General features: G+C 44.2%; 2 protein-coding genes across 5 annotated transcripts in view; both read left to right on the plus strand.

Moving 5' to 3' along the window:
* The first annotated feature begins 624 nt into the window (after nt 1–624).
* On the plus strand, nt 625–5,653 carry cxcl14 (chemokine (C-X-C motif) ligand 14). The gene is made up of 4 exons (XM_012834277.3): nt 625–914; nt 1,929–2,034; nt 4,407–4,520; nt 5,070–5,653. The coding sequence occupies exons 1-4, from the start codon at nt 851–853 to the stop codon at nt 5,083–5,085; spliced, it is 300 nt and encodes a 99-aa protein (XP_012689731.1). The 5' UTR covers nt 625–850; the 3' UTR covers nt 5,086–5,653.
* Nucleotides 5,654–8,426: 2,773 nt separating this feature from the next.
* fam13b (family with sequence similarity 13 member B) overlaps nt 8,427–18,649 on the plus strand; it is a 51,409-nt gene continuing 41,186 nt past the window's right edge. For 2 of the 4 annotated variants that reach the window (XM_042708016.1, XM_042708018.1), the window contains exons 1-2: nt 8,427–8,667; nt 17,753–17,913. The gene's annotated coding sequence lies outside the window, so the exon portion shown is untranslated. Of the gene's footprint in view, nt 8,668–12,664; nt 12,935–17,752; nt 17,914–18,649 lie in introns of those variants that run through there. The other 2 variants (XM_012834291.3, XM_042708017.1) reach the window with 2 other exon arrangements.

An 18,649-nucleotide genomic window follows, 5' to 3' on the forward strand; every position in this document is an offset into this window, starting at 1 on the left:
AGAGAGAGAGAAAGAGAGAGAGAGAGAGAGAGAGAGAGAGAGAGAGAGAGCTTTAAGTCAAACACAATTAGGACAATGAAAACTTCTTGCCATTTTAAAAGGGTGAGTGAGTGAATCAGAGCATATGTGAGGTAATCCATGCTGAAGAGTTGACAGAGTTTTGTAACTTTAAGATATACCTCTTACATGATGAAGGATGAGTGGGCATGTTTGTTTTTAGTTGAACACAATCGAATGGGGAATAATCTGATCCATAAACCTGAACACTTGAGGCTTTGGAAGTCGACCTATAAACTGTTCTTTTTTTTTTTTTATCTTCATTAACTTTGAAAAGTCCCCCTGAATTATGTATGCATTTCGTCCTTTCCACTTGCAACTTCGTGTTATGGCAATCCTCGCTCAAAAAGCTTGAATCATTTCACGAAGCCCAAAAAAGCGACACCAAGTAGGTTACATTAAACACGTCTTATCTCAACATAGCCATGTACGAGCTGTTTTCCTTCGAGTCATTTCTGTGTGTCGAATGCACGCTTCTCTTGTCCACCCTCTCCTGCCGGTGGAGTGTGGACTTGCTGCAGTCGTCGTGCATAGTAATGAGACGACTCCTTTTAAAAGCCGCTGCCTACGAACTCATCAGATTGCAAACGGCACACGAAACCCGCAGTTCTCACCGAGCGCACTTCACTGCACAAAGCCTTCAGCTGAGAGCGAGTGAGAAGAGAGAGAGAGAGAGAGAGAGAGGCGTCGCCAGAGACCAGTTTTATATGAGGATATAGCCACTTCACTCCGGTCCAGAGGAGAAAAGGAGCCCACAGAAATCAGAAGACAACACTTCAAAAGGAGCATTAGGATGAGTCGCTGCACAGCCGCGCTACTTCTGTTGGTCATCGCAATCTACTCCCTCAACACAGAAGGTAAAAACAAGCCATGGTTTGAATATGATGAACTACGTCTCATCCTGTCAATAGTAATTACAGTTTTGTTAACGTATTTAATTGCAAAACTAAGCAAAGAACTCAAAAGAATGCCGAAGTTGTTTATCTGGTGTACAAAGTGGGTTGCATGAAAGCAATTACGGCTGCTGAAATACGCGTTCGTTTGAGATTTAATTGTACAATTTGTCACGTAATGGCAAAAGGAAGGGCTTTTATTGTTAATTCTGTTGTGTTTAAAAATGAGGAAAAAACCTTTTCCGTTTGCCAAAATTCGAGTATTTAACATACAGCCTTCTCTGTACATTAGATAAGTCCAAGTACGTCCATCGGTCCAGTGAGGAAATCGCTCAGTGCTTTTATTTTCCATAGAGCTGAACACAGACATGTTTTCCTCTTCTCTTCTCTTCTCTTCTCTTCTTTTCGCTTCTCTTCTCTTCTTTTCTCTTCGTTATTTTGGTGTTTGTGTGCACGTGTGCGAGGTGATGCGCACAGGGCTTTAGGGAAGACTGATGAGGTTCTGGATGTAGGTCAAGCTCCCCTTCCGATGAGGCAATGGCAACAGATGCCCACCTGCAAGCAGCTCCATCCAAATGCAATACTGCGCACACTCTCATGAACCAGCTGCCCAAAGTCCTATTGTGCCAAAGCCCGAGTGTTGGGGCAATAGTTTATTGTTAGATGTTTGTCAGTTGTTCTGAGCAGCAGATTATTATTCATAAGAAGAATAAGAAAGAAAGAAAAAACAGAAATACACACAACAATAAATAATGATAGTGTCATCACAGCTGCAGATTCCAATATGAACTCAGCAGATAAGGCTGAAAATGGGTAAAAAAAAAAACAAGGCAGACATTTTATAGAAGTAGAGTAGAGTACTGTAGCGAACGGAACTCATTCACTTTGTCAAGAGTGTACTTAATGCCGAGCCCTGTTATCAGCCGGTGGCATTCCTTTTTCATAGAAATGTGCTGACAAGTTCTCTCGATTTCACAGCATACAAATGCAGGTGCACAAGAAAAGGCCCCAAGATCCGCTACAAGGACGTGCAGAAGCTGGAGATCAAACCAAAACACCCCTTCTGCCAGGAGAAGATGATATTGTGAGTTCTCATCTCATCACATCCAGCAGTTAATTTGTCAGCTTGTCCCCTTTTGTTTTTCTTTTCTTTTCCCCTAGCGATCTGTGGCTGGTTGTGGCAATTATCCTCTAGGAAGCCAGTGAATGTGGCTGACAAGGCTTTCAGTCGGAGAGAAATGGAGCTGATGATTAATCAGAGGCTTGTGTGCCGCTCGTGAGGAGGTTATTGGGTGCATCCGTCATTAGATATTGAAACATCTGGCTGATGGTTCATCTGCCAAACCCCTCCATTACAGGGTGCCATTCTAAAGTGCCAGAGACGCTCTGCTGAAGTGTTTACATCCGTAAAAACTTTAAAGACCTGGCACAGAGGGCAAGATCACCTCTGCCCTTCCTTGCCATGTTTAATGACCAAACATGGCACTGAAGCTGGTGAATTCCTTTGGAGGAACTAACACGTTTATCAACTGCGCTGACCTCTTCACCGTGCCTCTGTATTGTGTAATTTATTAACAGGGCTATTCCTCTCGGGTCCACTCCCACATGCCGTACACTGTCGCCATCTAGTGGCCCATTAGCGGTATGGCATAGACATGTTTAAAGAATGGAGGTGAAACAAAACAAAAAAACGCTTGGAGTAGGCAGTAGTACAAAGCAGAAGGCAGAACAGGCGATATTTTAACCATGAGTTTTTTTTGTATGAAATTGTTTAATACGTTTTCAAACAAACACGTTCTCTGATTCTCTTCAAACATCACAGATGTTTTTATCACTTCTTGTCCATATTTCACTTATATTGTTCTGCGAGAGACAGCTGTAAATAGGGCTCATAATGACATTTTGGTGAAAGTCATGTTTCTTATGAGAGTCATCTGTCAGGGTCTGACCTACAACCACTCACTTGCCAGTCCCAAGAAAAGCCCCGCACTGGGTTAGCTGAAGACATGTCCCTCCTGATGCTGGGATTAATTTAAACACCAAGCCAGCAACAGGCTGTACTGTTTCACCAGCTCTGCGTCCCTCCGTGAAAAATATGACTCAGCATGCGCCGGAAAGCCCTGCGGCCCCAGTGCCCACTGAAGTTGGCAGCGCCCGCGGCCCGAGCAGTTTAGCATGCAGGGAGAGAGAGCTGCTCCTTCCAAACCCCAAGCTCAAAGTCAACAAAAAGGCCTCTGTCTCTGGGGAGGCCCTCAGGTGAATGCCCAAGAGCCCCAGAGCCGGGGTGGGGGGGCAGGGGGGGGGGGGCTGTGGGGGAAAGGGGGGGAGAAACTCAGACAACTGAACTGAAAACGCTTAAAACATTTAAAACAAACACTTTAACTCTCTGTTCAGATGCTAGCAGGCCCAAGGCCATGGGTTTGATGCCCCTGGTGCACGCATACTGATGAGATGTGTCTGAGTATATCTGCACTGTGCTGCAGGACACTTTGGATAGGGCATGCTCAGTGAATGGATATGTAAAAGGGCAAAACATCTCTGTGGACCTAAGCAAAATACAGTGGGGGATGGTGGGAATGATAATGATAATGATGAAGATGAAGATGATGATGTTGTTGTTGATGATGACGACGATGATGATGTAGTTGTTGTTGATGAGGATGATGGTGATGGGGATGGTGATGTTGTTGCTGTTGATGATGAGGATGATGATGATGATGATGATAATGAAAAGGATGATGGTGATGTTGTTGTTGTTGTTGATGAGGATGAAAAGGATGATGGTGATGTTGTTGTTGTTGATGATGATGAGGATGATGAGGATGATGGTGATGGTGATGTTAATGACCTAGATCGCTTTAGCTCTGCTGTTATGTATGCTGTGGGGCATCACTGGGGGCTCTGGTTGCCCCCTGGCACCCACAGTCCAGACGGCCCCACTGCTGCTGCCAGAGTGGTGTCACAGACTCTCCTCAGTGAAGCACAAAAAGCACTGGCTGCTTAATGAGAATGGGCCCTTTCAAGTCAAAGTCTATTCTATGCAGCAGTGTCTATTCTAGTCTATTCTATGCAGCAGCATTATACTTATGTATCTGTTAGTATGTCTACTGTTTAAACAAACAAAACAGTTTACCAGTATCTTGTTCAGGTATCTTATCAGAATGATGGGTTTTTAAAAATCAGCTTTTTGGTTAGGTATTACAAATGCCACTGCAGTTGTATTTTACAATACAAATTAGCAACTTAAATGAAATGTTAATATGCATTGATTTGCCCTAAACAATCTAGTCTTATTTTTCACCGTTTCCCATCAAATGTGCCAATGAATTGTTTGCCGTATCAATTCTAAGGAATATTACAGAAATACTATCTCAGTTGTTGGGAATGTATTCTCCCTCATGGCAAACATGGTTATATAATTGCCCCTAATGCTTTCTGCTTCTGTCTGTTCCCCAGTGTGACCATGGAGAATGTGGCCCGCTTCAAAGGCCAGGAATACTGCCTGCACCCCAGGCTCCAGAGCACCAAAAACCTGGTCAAGTGGTTCAGGATCTGGAAGGACAAGCACAGGTAGAGCACAGCCAACTAACATATTGCCTGTGGAAAATTCTGGCGCTTTCTCAATTCACCCCCCCCCCCCCCCCCCAAACAAGGGCAGGGATGTCCAGATGGATAACAGTGCCACCTACTGCCAACGAACCACTACTGCAAGCTGTGTTTGGCAGTGAAACGTGAAATTGTTTAGAAATGACCAGTTTGAGTTGAATTTCAATATTATAACATCTATTGTTCAATTGAATATCTCACTGTGAAATGCAAATGTTGTGTGTGCTGGTCCCGTCATTGCATTTGTGTTTGTGATAAGTCATTCAGTTGTGTTTTCCTCTACTACATTTATTTTTTGTGTTTGTGATAGTTTGTTGTCTTTGTTTATTCTTGTCCATTCACTTATTCTGTGTCTGTGATAATTAAGTAATTTGCCTTTGGTTGTACTAGTCAATTTATTGTGTATTTAATAATTGATTCATTTGGCTTTGTGTGATAGGCAACTCATTGCATCTATGTTTGTGATAATTCATTAATTTGCCTTTGTGTGTGCTGTACCCATGTGCTCTTCAGGGTGTATGAGTCCTGAGATCTTTGGTGACCTGTTGAGCAGTGGCAGAGGGATTGGGGACTAGCGGTGTCCTAGTTTGTTCCCGGTGACACACACAAACCACATCTCCGAGCGGCCGCTGCGGTCCCAGGGCATGGGCAAGAGTTACCAATCCATTCATTTTCCTTCCTTTGGCGACCACCACGGCAGGGTGACTTTCATCCAGTGTAAATTCAGCTGAATATCTCCACGTTCACCTCCTTCCTCGGGCTCAAGGCTACAGCCACCTATTTCCTGTGTGTAAGTGTGTATGAGGGTGGTGTGTGCGTTGCTGCTTTGTCAAGCTAAACACGGGAAGACCCTGGTAAGTCTGCTCCGTAGTGTGTGTTTGGTGTAGGAGATGGTTAGCCCCTTTGGACTGCATCTCTATTCTTGGACCGTAACAGTTTGTCTCTTAGCATGTAAAGGGTCCCGTGATTCATATAACCATTCGGGGGAGGGGTGGGGGGGGGGGGGGGGGGGTACTGTGTACTAGGGTACTTGCCTGAAGTATCAAAAAGATATGTTGAAATTGGATTAGAAATCATTATTAAACTATTCAGCTTCATTTTCTGATTTCACTTAATGGCCAGGCCAACAGATACATATCCTTAATAATGTTGACAGATGGGTACATTTATAATCAGTAGAGGGCTATATAATTAAGAAACAGCTATCGATACAAACTGTTCTTCTTTTGTGTAAATAGACTTTTATTGCCATGCAAAGAAAAAAACAGTTGTAAAAGTGTTTTGCTATTTTGTGATGTGTTCATCCTCATGAGTTCTACATAGCTGATTACATGGCCTCATCAGCAGTATAAAGGGAACTTTTAGATTTCTAATCAGCATGGATCTTAGTAACTGTTGTAGCCCTACATACAGTATGTTCTCTTGCATCTCTGGCTTAATGTTAGAAAAAGGCAAAGTGTGATAGCGTTCTACGGCACAAACAGAACAATGTATTTTAATATATAATAGGGGAAAATGGAGGGGTAAACTTCTCGCGAAACAAAAAACATCATTCCATGGGGAGTCCAGAAAATCTCCAATGTCAGCACAAACTCCTTCCGAGGCCTTCACTTCTGAAAATGCGTTTACAATTGGCCAGTGAGCATTCTCTTCCGTAACAACCACCTGGTGTCCACAACATGGCACAGCACCAGGCTGGGCCTCCTCTGTGAGGGGCTCCTGTTTTTAAGCTGTTTGCTTTTAAGACATTTGGTATACTGGCAGTTATATGTTCCACTTAATGGAATGTGTACACCTCTGTCATTTCTTCTTGTATATCTTATGTATGTGTAAAGGAATATAAAACTTGTATAGACCGCCTAGTCTGTGACACAACTCTTATAAGACCTCTTAGTGTAATGTATCAGTTCTTTTTTTGAGTTACTGTTGTTTTTACTATTTAAATGTTCAATAACAGAAATGTATGAGGTTCTGTGTTCGGACTGACCCACCAAACACAGCTTTCAGTTGCATTCCAAGGAGTGTAATCAACAAACAAGCACAGCAATAAAATGATTTGAAACAACACAGTGGAGTCTCTCTCTGTGTGTGTGTGTGTGTGTGTGTGGGTGTATGTGTTGTTTTGCATTTGAAACTCAACCACTAGAAGGTCTTTTTCTATCTTTTCTTTACATAACAACCTTGCTGCTACACCACATCTCAATCCGTCTACTATTCTTTGCCACTTACAAATATGTGGAACAGTTTCAGGGCCTCTGTGCAAGGTCAACACATTTCTGAAAGCAGTGTGCTATTATATAAAATGGCGTTCAGTGCATACAAGACTAAGTCATATTGAATAGACCTACTCCACGTGCAAATTCCTTAGGTCGGTAGTGTATTGTTGTAGATCACAGCACATTTTCTGAAATGAATAGGCTGTTATTATTCAAGGTGAAAAACTCCCACACTAAACATAATTCCTTTGCACTTTGTGTCAAGATGGTTCTGGAAGCTTAAAGTGTAAGATTTTTTTTTTTTGAGCAGCAAACTAAATCATAGGACGGAACTGTGATGAAACACATTAATGCTGGTGTTGGAGGAAAACTTTGGGATTTTTCAACCTGGGCCCTGTTTTTAGATCTTTTTGGGTCCAATTTTACTAACGACAATTAATGATCATAATCGGTCATAGTTTGTTAGAAAACTGCTTGTTTTCGTCACTGATAATGGCTCATAAATGTGATTATAAGGGTCTGAATGGGGTGCTACGTCGGAGAATGGAAGAAGAGAAAACTAAAATACTGACTGTTCAAACAGTTTCTTTACGGTTAATGAGATATACAGATGGAGGGGTATCTCTGTAGGAATCCTTTCCATGTTGTCTGACCATTATAATAACATTTATGAGCCTGACAGTGGCGACAATAATGGGGTACTGACGTGCTCCATATCCTATCCATTTTGCTGCTGCCCATTTTAGTGTTCTAACTCAAAATCCGTAATTGTCCTTAGTAAAGGTTTGGACCAAAAAAGATCTAAAAAATAAGGCCCAGGTTGAAATCCCTAAAGTTTCCCTTTAATTCTGACAAAATGTGCATTTTTTTAATAAACATCTTGCCATGCCACATGCCATCTACAGTTTAAAATAATCCTGAACTTTGCAAGGCCGATGCTGATGACATTTGGTAGACCTCTACTGATATTCATAGACTCTCAGTCTAGTAAAATATCAGCACCAGTCTAATTTTTATTATTATTATTATTGTTATTATTATTTAAATGTTTTAATTATTATTGTTGTTATTATTATTATGCAGTGGGTGGAGTGCTGGGGGTGAATTTACACTTTAGGGTTATCCATTCCTCCTTTTCCATTACCATCGGACTTGGCCTGTTGCCTAAATCAAGCATGCTGCAGCCTATTCTTTTTCAGTTCTTCATACATCTACAGTGATTTCATAATGTCATTATTATAGTCATCAATATATTTCAGTTTTAAACACGGAAAAAAAAACCTTCATGGCTTTAACGTGTTGTCTAATGCATGCTTACAGTATCCTTGAATAAAGGAAATAATTGTAATCGATAGATGGCGGTATGTGTGCATGTAAACGGCATAAACAGCTGCCTTGTGTTTCATCAGCTGCTACCGTCAAAATGTAGACAGCAGAAAGCCTAACTGCATTATGAAAACTACTTGTGTTTCTCTGCAGAACAATAAATACAATGGAATATTAATCTGTGCATAATCTTTCATTCTTTCTACAGTAGAAAATACTGTTCTCAAATCAGTAGGGGGCAGTCTAATGTAGTATCTGTTTGCTTTCGAGCTATTGGTTACAAGCCACTCGCTCTCCGTCCATCTGACATACAGTTTCTGGGAGAGAGGCGGGGACAGAATTTGGCAGCTCTTTTTCATTGTGGGTGTGATACGTTCTTGCGATGAGCTCGCAAACGGTCTCTTAATCTGAACAAACAGGGAACCAGTTGATACAAGCAAGATGATATGTTTTCCGAATTCTCCAGCTATTTCTAATAATTTGCTCTAAAACTCTTCGTCCAGCACGACATAAACAAGGAAAATTACTCTACTAGTTTCTTGCTTCGGATTCCTGTTGGCTTTGACCTGGTAGGTGCACTGCCTGTCTGGCTTATTTGATTAGCCTGATGCTCGACTGTTAACGTTAGCTGGCTAGTTTTGCACAGCCTCCATAGCTTTGCAGCTAGCTAACGTGAACGCTAGCATAGCTTGATGCGCTTGCAAGTTTTGACCTGTTTTTGGCAGTGGTATTAAGGTTAACTAAAATCTGAATGTAACATTGATACATGTTTATCTCCACACGGTAGTAGGAAACCTCACCTGAATGTTTATGGCGCTCGCCTAGCAGCAGCTAGTCCTAGCTAGCGTATTAACGATAACTTACACTGTAATTGCCATCTTGATTGCTAGCATAAGCCACCATCACTAGCCTCAGGAAACTGGTGAACTATCTCTTGCCAGCTACAATCGGAATGTAGTGGCAGTACGGATATGACACTGTCGTAGCCAGCTTGCTAATGTGCATTTTCGATTTTGTTACAACCCTAGCTGTCTAGATTCGTTTCATTATCACGGGAAACTGTAAACAGTCTGCTCTTCAAATATGGATGGCGGAAGATGCGCTCTATTCATGTTATCAATGGTTCTAACGTTAGCTATCGACAGTTATCGATAAGCACAGCTCATCAGTTCTGATGTTAGCATATAATGAGCCAGCTAACGTTAACGTAAATGACCATTGAGGTTATGATGAAACCAATGTTAAGGAAGCAAACTTAGGATGTCAGTCTTTTCAGACCTTCATTCTAATTTTCTTGGTTTGTTTACTTGGATTTCAAACGGAAAGTGTAATTGAATTGTCCTATGATTTCTATAAATCCCAACTGGTGTTATAAAATTCGTGCTTAGTGAGTATTCATGAAGTAGGAGTGGCTGGTCAACATTAACGTTACCCATCGTTACAGAGATGAGTGATATTCTCCACTAATGTATTCTCTGTAAAGATACGTCGGAGTGATTTATGTTGATACAACGCATCAGTTGTCGTAGAAATGACCTGCTGTTTATTTTTTTTTAAAGCGGGATAAAGAGCATATTGACATTTAGCGAATTATTTCGTCTCCGCCCATAGATTTGAACTGCGCGAGGCTGATGCCTGAGTGGATGGACTGCCGTAGAATGTTCTCGGTCTCGTGAGATCGAAACTACCTCACGTCCATTGAAGTGCTCTTGGTTTATACACCCAAGCCTTGCAGCAGTTCTGTACGAGGGTAACTTCTCTTAGTGCTGTACAGGACGCAATACTTGGGGAAAACCGTTTTTTTGTCATCCCAAGCAGCTGTCCTATTCATCACGCCTAACAAACCAGCTCATTGGTGTCACAGGTCGACTGCACAAATACGCTTGAGTCTTGCTACAGGAAATAGAGATCTATACTTCTCTTGCAGCAGCTGCTGTGTAAAGTTGTTTCTCTTCAGAGAGACACCCATGGCTGATTAACTGCTGCCAGTGGCACACTTTGTCAAATGTACAGCTGTGTAATAAAATGTACAGCCTTAAAAGTGGGACACAGTATAAGCTTGCTCAGCAGGGAATCCGGACCGCTCATCAGTAATGGATGTTGCTAGTGTACTTAACCCAGAATCGCGGAGCCATGCACACATATCTGGCCGCAGGGGAACGACTAGTTAGTTGTTTTGTAAACACAGGATACAGATTCATGCTATGTGGGCATGAAACAGTTTGTTTTTACTGACAATCAAATAAATACATCTATACACAGTATGCTTTTGAACTTGAAACAACTGATAGTGTGTGATTGTAGATGCACTGTATCCTTAAGTGGTTTTGATATATCAATTTTGCCAAATGCTTAGATTAAGTGTGGTAATTTCCTTCGTGTTTGTCTACAGTCATTTGCTATTGAAAATGCAGTGTCAGATATCATGCATTCCAGAGCAGAGGTAAACTGCTCACAGACACTTAAGAGTTATAAAGGGTTATAAAAGCCCATGTATAAAGAAAGAGGCAAGCGTCACATTCTCTGGTACCACAGTTGGTTGTCCAGTTTCGTGTGTGTGAATTTTGGTGTTGATTTCCCAGCCTCCTGATGCGTCTGGCCTGTGTGCTATCAGCATACCCCCACACAGGAGTGCAGGCTGCATACCCTACACAGCAGGATTGCATGCACATTTTAAACAGGAGCACAGGATGTTCTTTCTGTCTGGCTGTTCTAAAGGGCCTGCTTTCTGTCACTTAATTAAGCTGTAGCGTTGTTACGGAAGCGGCACAGGCAGGGCAAGCGTGATATGCCAGATGCGTGGTTTGGCCAGATCATCTGTCCGTCTGCGGTTTCTTGGCTTTAAAGCCTTGTTACTTAAGAGGGGAAGAACTTATCCATGGGACATTAAAATATGTTATAGATGAATAACAAATGTGTTGTTGAAAACATTGATTAAATATGTTAGGAATACTATATTGTAAAAAGTGGTATTGTTGTATTTCCAATGTAAGACTTGGTATGTTAATAATACATTATATTATAATCTAGATTATTTTTGCCCGATTTGGTGGCAAAAACAACAGCAACAGCTTCCAGGTTATCCTGGGCTCTAGTACATTTCATTTCAACCGCTGGCCCTATTATTCCCCAGCCAAAATATTGTGGGTTGCATTTTCAACAATTTGTTTTTCATCAGAAATGCAGAGGAATTGTCTTGTTTTAGCAGCGCTAACATGCCGGGGGGGGTGGTACGACAACGACTGTAGAATGGCTGCTGTTGGCACTAGCTGTGAGGATACAGGCCCTGAGAAAGACAGACTCGGCCCCCTCGCTGCTCCGCCTCGGTTGGGATACGGCGCTGGTGTGCCGGGGCGAGCAGCCAAGCTAAACCCAAACCAGCCCGACCCAGGCGGGCGGCAAGAGGGGACGTGAGAGACCAGATATGCACAGAGTGTTCACACCGGCAGGACGTCCGAGTCCACCACCAGTTTCTGCCCTCTGGGGCTTGGAGTTGGGGGATAGTGCCCACCCACCCACCCACTCACACTGACATGGGTGGGGTGGGGGCGCATTACGTTATTCTGTCGGGGGGGAAGAGATGCATCTCTTATCTGATGACTGTAACAGATGTGTAGAGAAGATATCCACTGAGAAACGCTGAATGTGTCATCCTCTGATTACACACACACACTCACACACACAGATTTGCCCGATTGTCTTGTTCCTGTCTCATCCAACAGAGCAAGCAGACCAGGGGAACATTTGGGGCACCATATGTGCGCTGGCTGGATTAGCGTCCTGCCTGGTCTGTGCGAGGGCTAGTGCTAACAGGGCAGCGCCGCAGGCGGTTGCGCTAAATCGATTAACTTCAATCGAGCCGAGAGCCACCCAGTCACCCAGACGAGGCTTTGGGACAGTCCGCTATGTAGCAACGGCCGCTGTTTGAAACGGAGGACAAGAGCCGCTTTGTTCACGCAGGGGGAGCCAGACCTCTGGGAAGCTCCCCGCCCTGAGTCAAACATCAGAGAGCAGCCTGTTCCGGCCCTGTTCCGGCCCTGTTCTGGATCAGATCAGACCAGACCACAGCCTGGCATGAGCGAGGTGCAGCTGCTGTTGGGTGTAGCTTGTTGGAAGAAAAGAGAGAAAAATAGAAAGGAAACTAGGCCAGTGCTTTAGTGTGCAAATCATTTTTGGGGATAAACATAATCACATTAACCCATACCGGCTTATCTGTTCTCTTATCTCTATCGGGGCATAGCCGGCTGTCATGAGACCTGTGCAGTGACAGCCCTGCAGCCTGGGTCCGTCTCAGATCAGCCCGGTGTCGGTTCCTGTCAGGAGAGGAGAGGGCTAAGTGTCTGAGGTGAATTCTGCCGGGTTTCCAGGAACTCACTGTGGGGTCTGCAGGGACAGGTCAGGTCAGGCAGCAGGGCTCCTCATGAGAGTTAGCCAACGCTGTAGCTAATGTTACAGGGCTCACCTGGAGGAGTCCACAGCAGAAAGGTCACTTACTCTTCTGAGTTAGCCCTCTGTGACGCCTTCATCAGCAGTTGACTGCAGTCAACTTTTCCCCCTCTCACCTTCCCTCACACGTCTTAATCTTTTAAATGGTTCTGATTGGCTGCTGGGTATTTTAGCCAGCAGCACAGAAATGTCTGTTGCATGCTCTTATTTCTGCTTGCTCTTGAGACGCCACCCACAGAAACCTCCCTACGCCTGTGACTCACAGTACTCAAATATAGCCAAAGATTAACATCACGTCAGACAGACAGAGAGAGGGGGGAACTTCCTGCCTCGGTGCTCAAAAGAGAATGTCCGAGGACCTGGTCTGCGGTCGAATAGGCTTTTTGTAAGGTAGGAAGGTTCCTAACTGAGTGAAATGACCCAGAAGTATTTGAAATGGCAGCCATGATGAGAGCTGTTCGAATTCTCTAAATGCTGAAGGAAAGGTGCTTCAATCCATTTCCTTTAGCATAAAACAAACTGGGCCATCCTTTATGAAAGGAACGGAGATAATGCCGTCCCATAATTCCTTGTGGCGACAACAAGGAACTTTAGCCAGACATGTGACATAGATATCTCTATTGATCATATTCTGTCAAGATGCTGTGTGTATGTGCTGTTGTTGCTGCTCCTGTTGCTGTTGCTGTTGTTGTTGTTGTCGTGTTAATGATTACCCGAGCTGATGCAGGTCTGCTTTATCTCTGTTGTTGGCTGCAGTGACAGCAGAGGCTAGCAACAGAGGCCAGCTCAAGCTGCAGACACAAGCTGCTGCTGCCAGACTAGCACTAGACAAACTCTCTGTCAGGGCCAGTGTGAAGTACTGCACAACCTCTCCCCTTCTCTCTGTCTGTAATTGTTCCTCTCCATCCCTTACCCCTTCCCTGGCCATATCTCCATCTGTCTTACACTATTCCCCCTATTTGTCTGCCATTTCTCTGTAGCTCTCTGTCTCTATCTCTCTCTCTCTCTGTAGCTCTCTGTCTCCATCTTCCAATGCCTTCCTCCTTTATCATCCTGCTTTTCTTTCACTCTTGTCTCAATTTACTTCATTTTCTCTCCCTCCCTCTGCTCTCTCTTTCTCTCTCTGGTGTGTTCTGCTGTTGCTGGGTCCAGATGGAGCTGTGTGTGTGTGTGTGTGTGTGTCTGTCAGTAGTGCATCACAGTGTTAGACCATGCTGTTAGCCGACTGTGCAGGCTAACTTGGACAGACGGGATGACTGGCATCCCCTCATTGGCTCGCCTCATTGGCTCTCAGACTCTGATCAGTTGGTTGTTGATTGGTCCTCCAGTCTTAGTCATGCTGCTGATTGGATGCCAAGTCCCTGTCCCCGCTGCTTCCGCAAGCGCCCTGTGGCTCTCCAATGGAGCAGTATTTTCCACTCTCTCCAGAGCTGGCTGGCGGGAGGGTAGGCATCCTCATCAATAATGGGAATGTCATTGGCAAGGCAAAGTCAAATTTGCAGGTCCTGAATGAGGTTTCACCTGGATGAGGTTTCACCTGTTGTTGATAGACTTCCTCTGAGTGAAGGGGTGTGCTTCTACTCAGGTTTGCCAGGGCTCTTCACTTTCACTATTGAATGAGAGCCAGACCAACAGATTTACTCACTAAGCCGTGACATGTACTGTATTTCACTGAGAGTAGGTGATGTCATGTCATGACATTGAAACATAAACCTCAAGTAGTTCTAGTTCACTTCTAGAGCTCTGAGCCAGAAGGGTTCAAATGATTGTGCCCTCAGAGTGGCCTTGTATAAGAAAAGGGTAATTCCAGCCAAATATCCATTTCGTGTTGCTTTCAGTATCTTGATTTGCCGTTAAATTATATCAGATTCAGAATTAGTTATGGTCACTTTAAGTGTCCTTGCTGTCATAAAGTCTTAACATTTCAAACCCTTTGAGTAGGATCACAAATATGTGATTAGAATGTTGGGTGATTAGAATGCAGTTAGCAACTGAAGGTTCCAGTTGTCGATGTAATAAAGAACAGTGTAATTCTGGAATAATTTGCAAAAAACCTTACCTCTTAACAGATGAATAATTTAACCCCTAAAATAGAAAATGATGATCTGTGTAACCTCCGACAAATCTTAAACATCACATAATCATCCATTTGAAGCTACTGTGCATCACAGCATCTTATCAGCAGTGAGCGTCTGAATTGAAAACGGGCGCCGTCATGGGGCTGTCCTCAGGTACCCTTCAATCTGATGAACTGCATGGAGGCCTTTCAGATAAGCCAGTCCCATGTCCTCCCCAGTAATACAGACCCAGTTGTGTGAGACATCAGCAGGCTTGGCGTTCACATGAGGAAGCCTTGTAAGTATGTTAAAGTGATCCAGGCTACATGCAGCTAAAGACGCTTAAGACGCCGAAGATACTTGCTTCTATTTTTACTGACCTGGATTGACCCCGATACGGCCCGTGGGTAGCGCCGCTGGGCCGGGGCTGTGTGACGTCAGCGCCGGTTGACCTTGACCTTGTGTGTGTGTCTTACCTCGGTCCTATTCAGAACGGCGTCACACAGAGAGCAGCTCCCCAAAGAAGTACTCTGCTTTATTAAGATGAGCTCAGGGACAGGAGCTGTCATCTCCGTGAACTTTAGCCCGCTCTTTTTTAGCGCTCTCTCACTTCCCCTTTCACTTTCTTTTTTTTCCCGTTTCTCCTGCTTGGCTCTCTCCTTTTCAAGGGCCCTGTGGAAGCCATTTTATTTTTTGTCAAATTCCGTTTTTTTTTTTTCATTTAATTTTTTCTAGATTACAGAAAATTATAAGGCTACAGTCCAATCAGAAAATCTACTCAGGACATAGGCTACTGTACGTCTACGTTTTAGGTGATAGACCTGCTGTAATAGGGTTGGGAGTGTAGGTTAGCAATGCTAATATAACCTCAAAGACTACAAATACTGTTTAATTTAATATCATTTTCTATTTAATTTTATAGAATGAAAAAATTGCAAATCTTTACAGCGAGATGATAATTTTTCTCTCGTTCTTCCTTGACATCCATCTCTCTATGCTCTGCTTTTATGTCCCCATTCCTCCCTCTCTTAGTCTTTTGACTTCATCTCTTTCTTCCTTTTTTCTGTTTTTCATTCCTTTTTCTCTGTCAGTCTCTTTCTCTCTCTGGCTTTTGCTGGCTCAGTGTCTTCCTGTCATTCTGTCACACTAATTATTTGAAGAGCTTTGCATGTTCCAGCTACAGCACTCAGCGTGGTTCCTCTTTCGCAATGCCACTCCAGTGTGGATGGCTTTCTCTGTGTCGTGAAATCTGCCGTGTCCGTGTGATCGTGCAGTCGTGCAGCCTCAGAACTCTGGGGCGTCCCACCCTGGACACTCTCCTCAACCTTCAGTCTTCGCTAAAAGCTATGAAGCAGGAGGTTTAGTAAACGCCTCTAAGCTCACACGGCTGGCCTGGAGGACTCCACAGCAGGAGTCTCCACCTGGTCAGCCCCCGCTGTGGCTTTAAATGACCCCCCTATTATTAGCTGTGGTGCTGAACTACACACAGGACCCAAGGATTAGGAAGGGTCAGAGAGCTGATGTCACAGAGACGGCAGCGGGGTCCGAAAGCTAAGTGAGGACGTTTCAGAAGCACTTAACGGGAACTGAGCAAAAAAACTCTCTTTCTCTCTCACACACACACACACACACACACACACACATATACACACACACAGACACAGACACACACTCAGACAATGGTTAACATTGTGGAGTGAAGGGTCATGTAGCACGATGTGGTGGGTTTGAGATTAGCAGCGTTCTTGTTCTCGCTCTGCTCCGCTGGGCCAGAAGTGGCCCTTTGTTCTGTTGGGACGGTTTCTGCACGCTTCAGCTCAGATTTGAGAACATTCTGTCTTCTCCGCGTGAACGCTATGATTTTCATAGCACCGAGGGCCTCAGCTGCAGGCCACACATGCACTGAGAGCTTCTGGAAGGTTCCTCTGATTACACCTGATTACAGGGGTCTTCTGCTGCACCACCTCATACAGGAACGATGTGTATGCCACTGGGGGGAGACGTCTTGTTTACGATTACATTACGCTCATTTACTTTATCCAAACCAACTTGCTTTGCTGTACAGATATGAAGGACAGATTGTACAGATAAGGTACAGATACATTTTCATTGTCCGGTATGCTTTCCATCAAGCATGACTCCAGGCCCATTTTTCCCCTGCAGTTGAGAGCGGAGAGAGCCTGAGAGAGTGAGCGTGAGTGATGTTCTAGCCTCCATGTTGTTGGAGTGGCTCCTGATGTTGGATGTTGGACGCTGGTCGCTGGTGTTGCGTAACAGTGCGGAGCCCGATGTAGAGCACAGCGAAAGGAAAAGTAATTTAGCGCTGAGAGAGAGACTTACTACACACACACACACACCGCACCGCTCTGCCAGGAGAGGAGAGGGTTATTTATAATACATTATTTGGTGCAGCCGTAGGGCGTTAAGGTCAAACTGTGGAAACTTGCTGGTCTGTGCCAAATCACAGAATCACAGCAGGCATATTGTGGCTGGTTTGGACTAAAAGGAGAACGCAGCTAGCAGCCAGCAGCCAGCAGCTCTGCCTCCTTCCTCTGGGTAGCAACAACAGCAGCAGCAGGAGGAGGCAGAGCTGCAGGCACATGGTTGCTGCATCGAGTGACAGATCCATCCTTGTTTTCCAGTGGATTGGCATTCCTCTGGGCATTATTGTAGACTTTTGGCATGTGGTGTTTTGAATGCACGTCTTAGTACGGCGGTCCCAGTCACTTAGTGCCTAGAGGTCAAATGGCTTTATTAAATACCAGGCAAGTCTGTACACCCCAGAGCATCAGTATACCAGAGGGTCGCCATGACGACCCAAGTCGGCTTAGTCGGTAGATGTCGTTAACCACCCACACAGGGTCCGATTAGCGTCAGACCCGGATCGGACCGGACCTGTGTTGTGTTGCTGTGAGGATACCGCTGTGAGACCAGCCTTGTAAAGGCCGTCATGTTGGGGCTGGATGGTTAGGCCAACTCCACGCTCTCTGTTCCATTTTCTTTTCACATATATATGTGCATGTAGGGTTTGATCGGGGCCAGATGAGAATGCTGCCGGATGGATGCTGATGTGAACAGTCTCATTTTAAAATGCCTCCTCATGTTCTCCTCTCTTTCCCTCCCCTCCTCCCCCTGTCTGCTCCATGCACAGTTCAACTATCTGAAGTCCTCCACGGGATTTGCGGTCTGTCAATGAGGAACTACAGGCTCATCTTCTGTCACAACCTGAAGCAGCCATAGATGCATGTACCAGTCTGCGCGGGAGGAGGACAGGAGATTAACTGAACTTCTGGGTCTTTTAATTGCCAAACGGTGAGTTCCTCTTTAAATCTGTGTGTGTGTGTTTGTGTGTTACTGTGACTGGTTTGTGTGTTTCTGTGATCAGTGTGTACATGTGTGTTATTGTGAGTTGGTTTGTGTGTGTGTGTGTGTGTTTAGTTTGTGTGAATATGTGTGTGTGTGTGTTGAGGGTCGATTGATTATATGTTAGTTAGATAACTACGGCCAATATTGGCAAAATGTCTGTTTATCTAAATTCCCGATAAAGAACAAACTTTTAAAGCAAGGCATGTATTATTTTTAAGAAAAGGTATTGGTGTACGAGCTGGTTTGTGTACCCAGTGAAGACACTGTTAACTCTGTTAGTGGTGTCAAAATGTTTGAGTCTGGTCTCCATGCCGACTCCACAGAGATGAATGCCAGGGGTCAGTGTATGCAGTGTATGCAGATCCATGTCCATGCATGGTGTACCCCCACCCCTCAATACCCACAGCCTTTTCAAATGTATACTTAGACTTCACCAATCCACATGAAACATGTTATGCTTGTAGCCTAACATGTCTGACACGGAATATAAGGTGTGCGTTCCTCTTGGTGCTAGTGAATAATGTTCAAAGAATCTAGCACCTCGTTAACCAATATCTTGAGATGTTCAGCACTCCTGAAGTTCTGTTTTGCTTGCTCACAAAATGGCCGCCCACAGCCAAACAAAATTCAGCCAACACATGCCTGGTGAACGGGTCTTGAAATAAAATAAAAAAATGACATT

Source organism: Clupea harengus, chromosome 6 (genome assembly GCF_900700415.2).
Source record: "Clupea harengus chromosome 6, Ch_v2.0.2, whole genome shotgun sequence".
In the NCBI taxonomy this organism is placed as follows: domain Eukaryota; kingdom Metazoa; phylum Chordata; class Actinopteri; order Clupeiformes; family Clupeidae; genus Clupea; species Clupea harengus.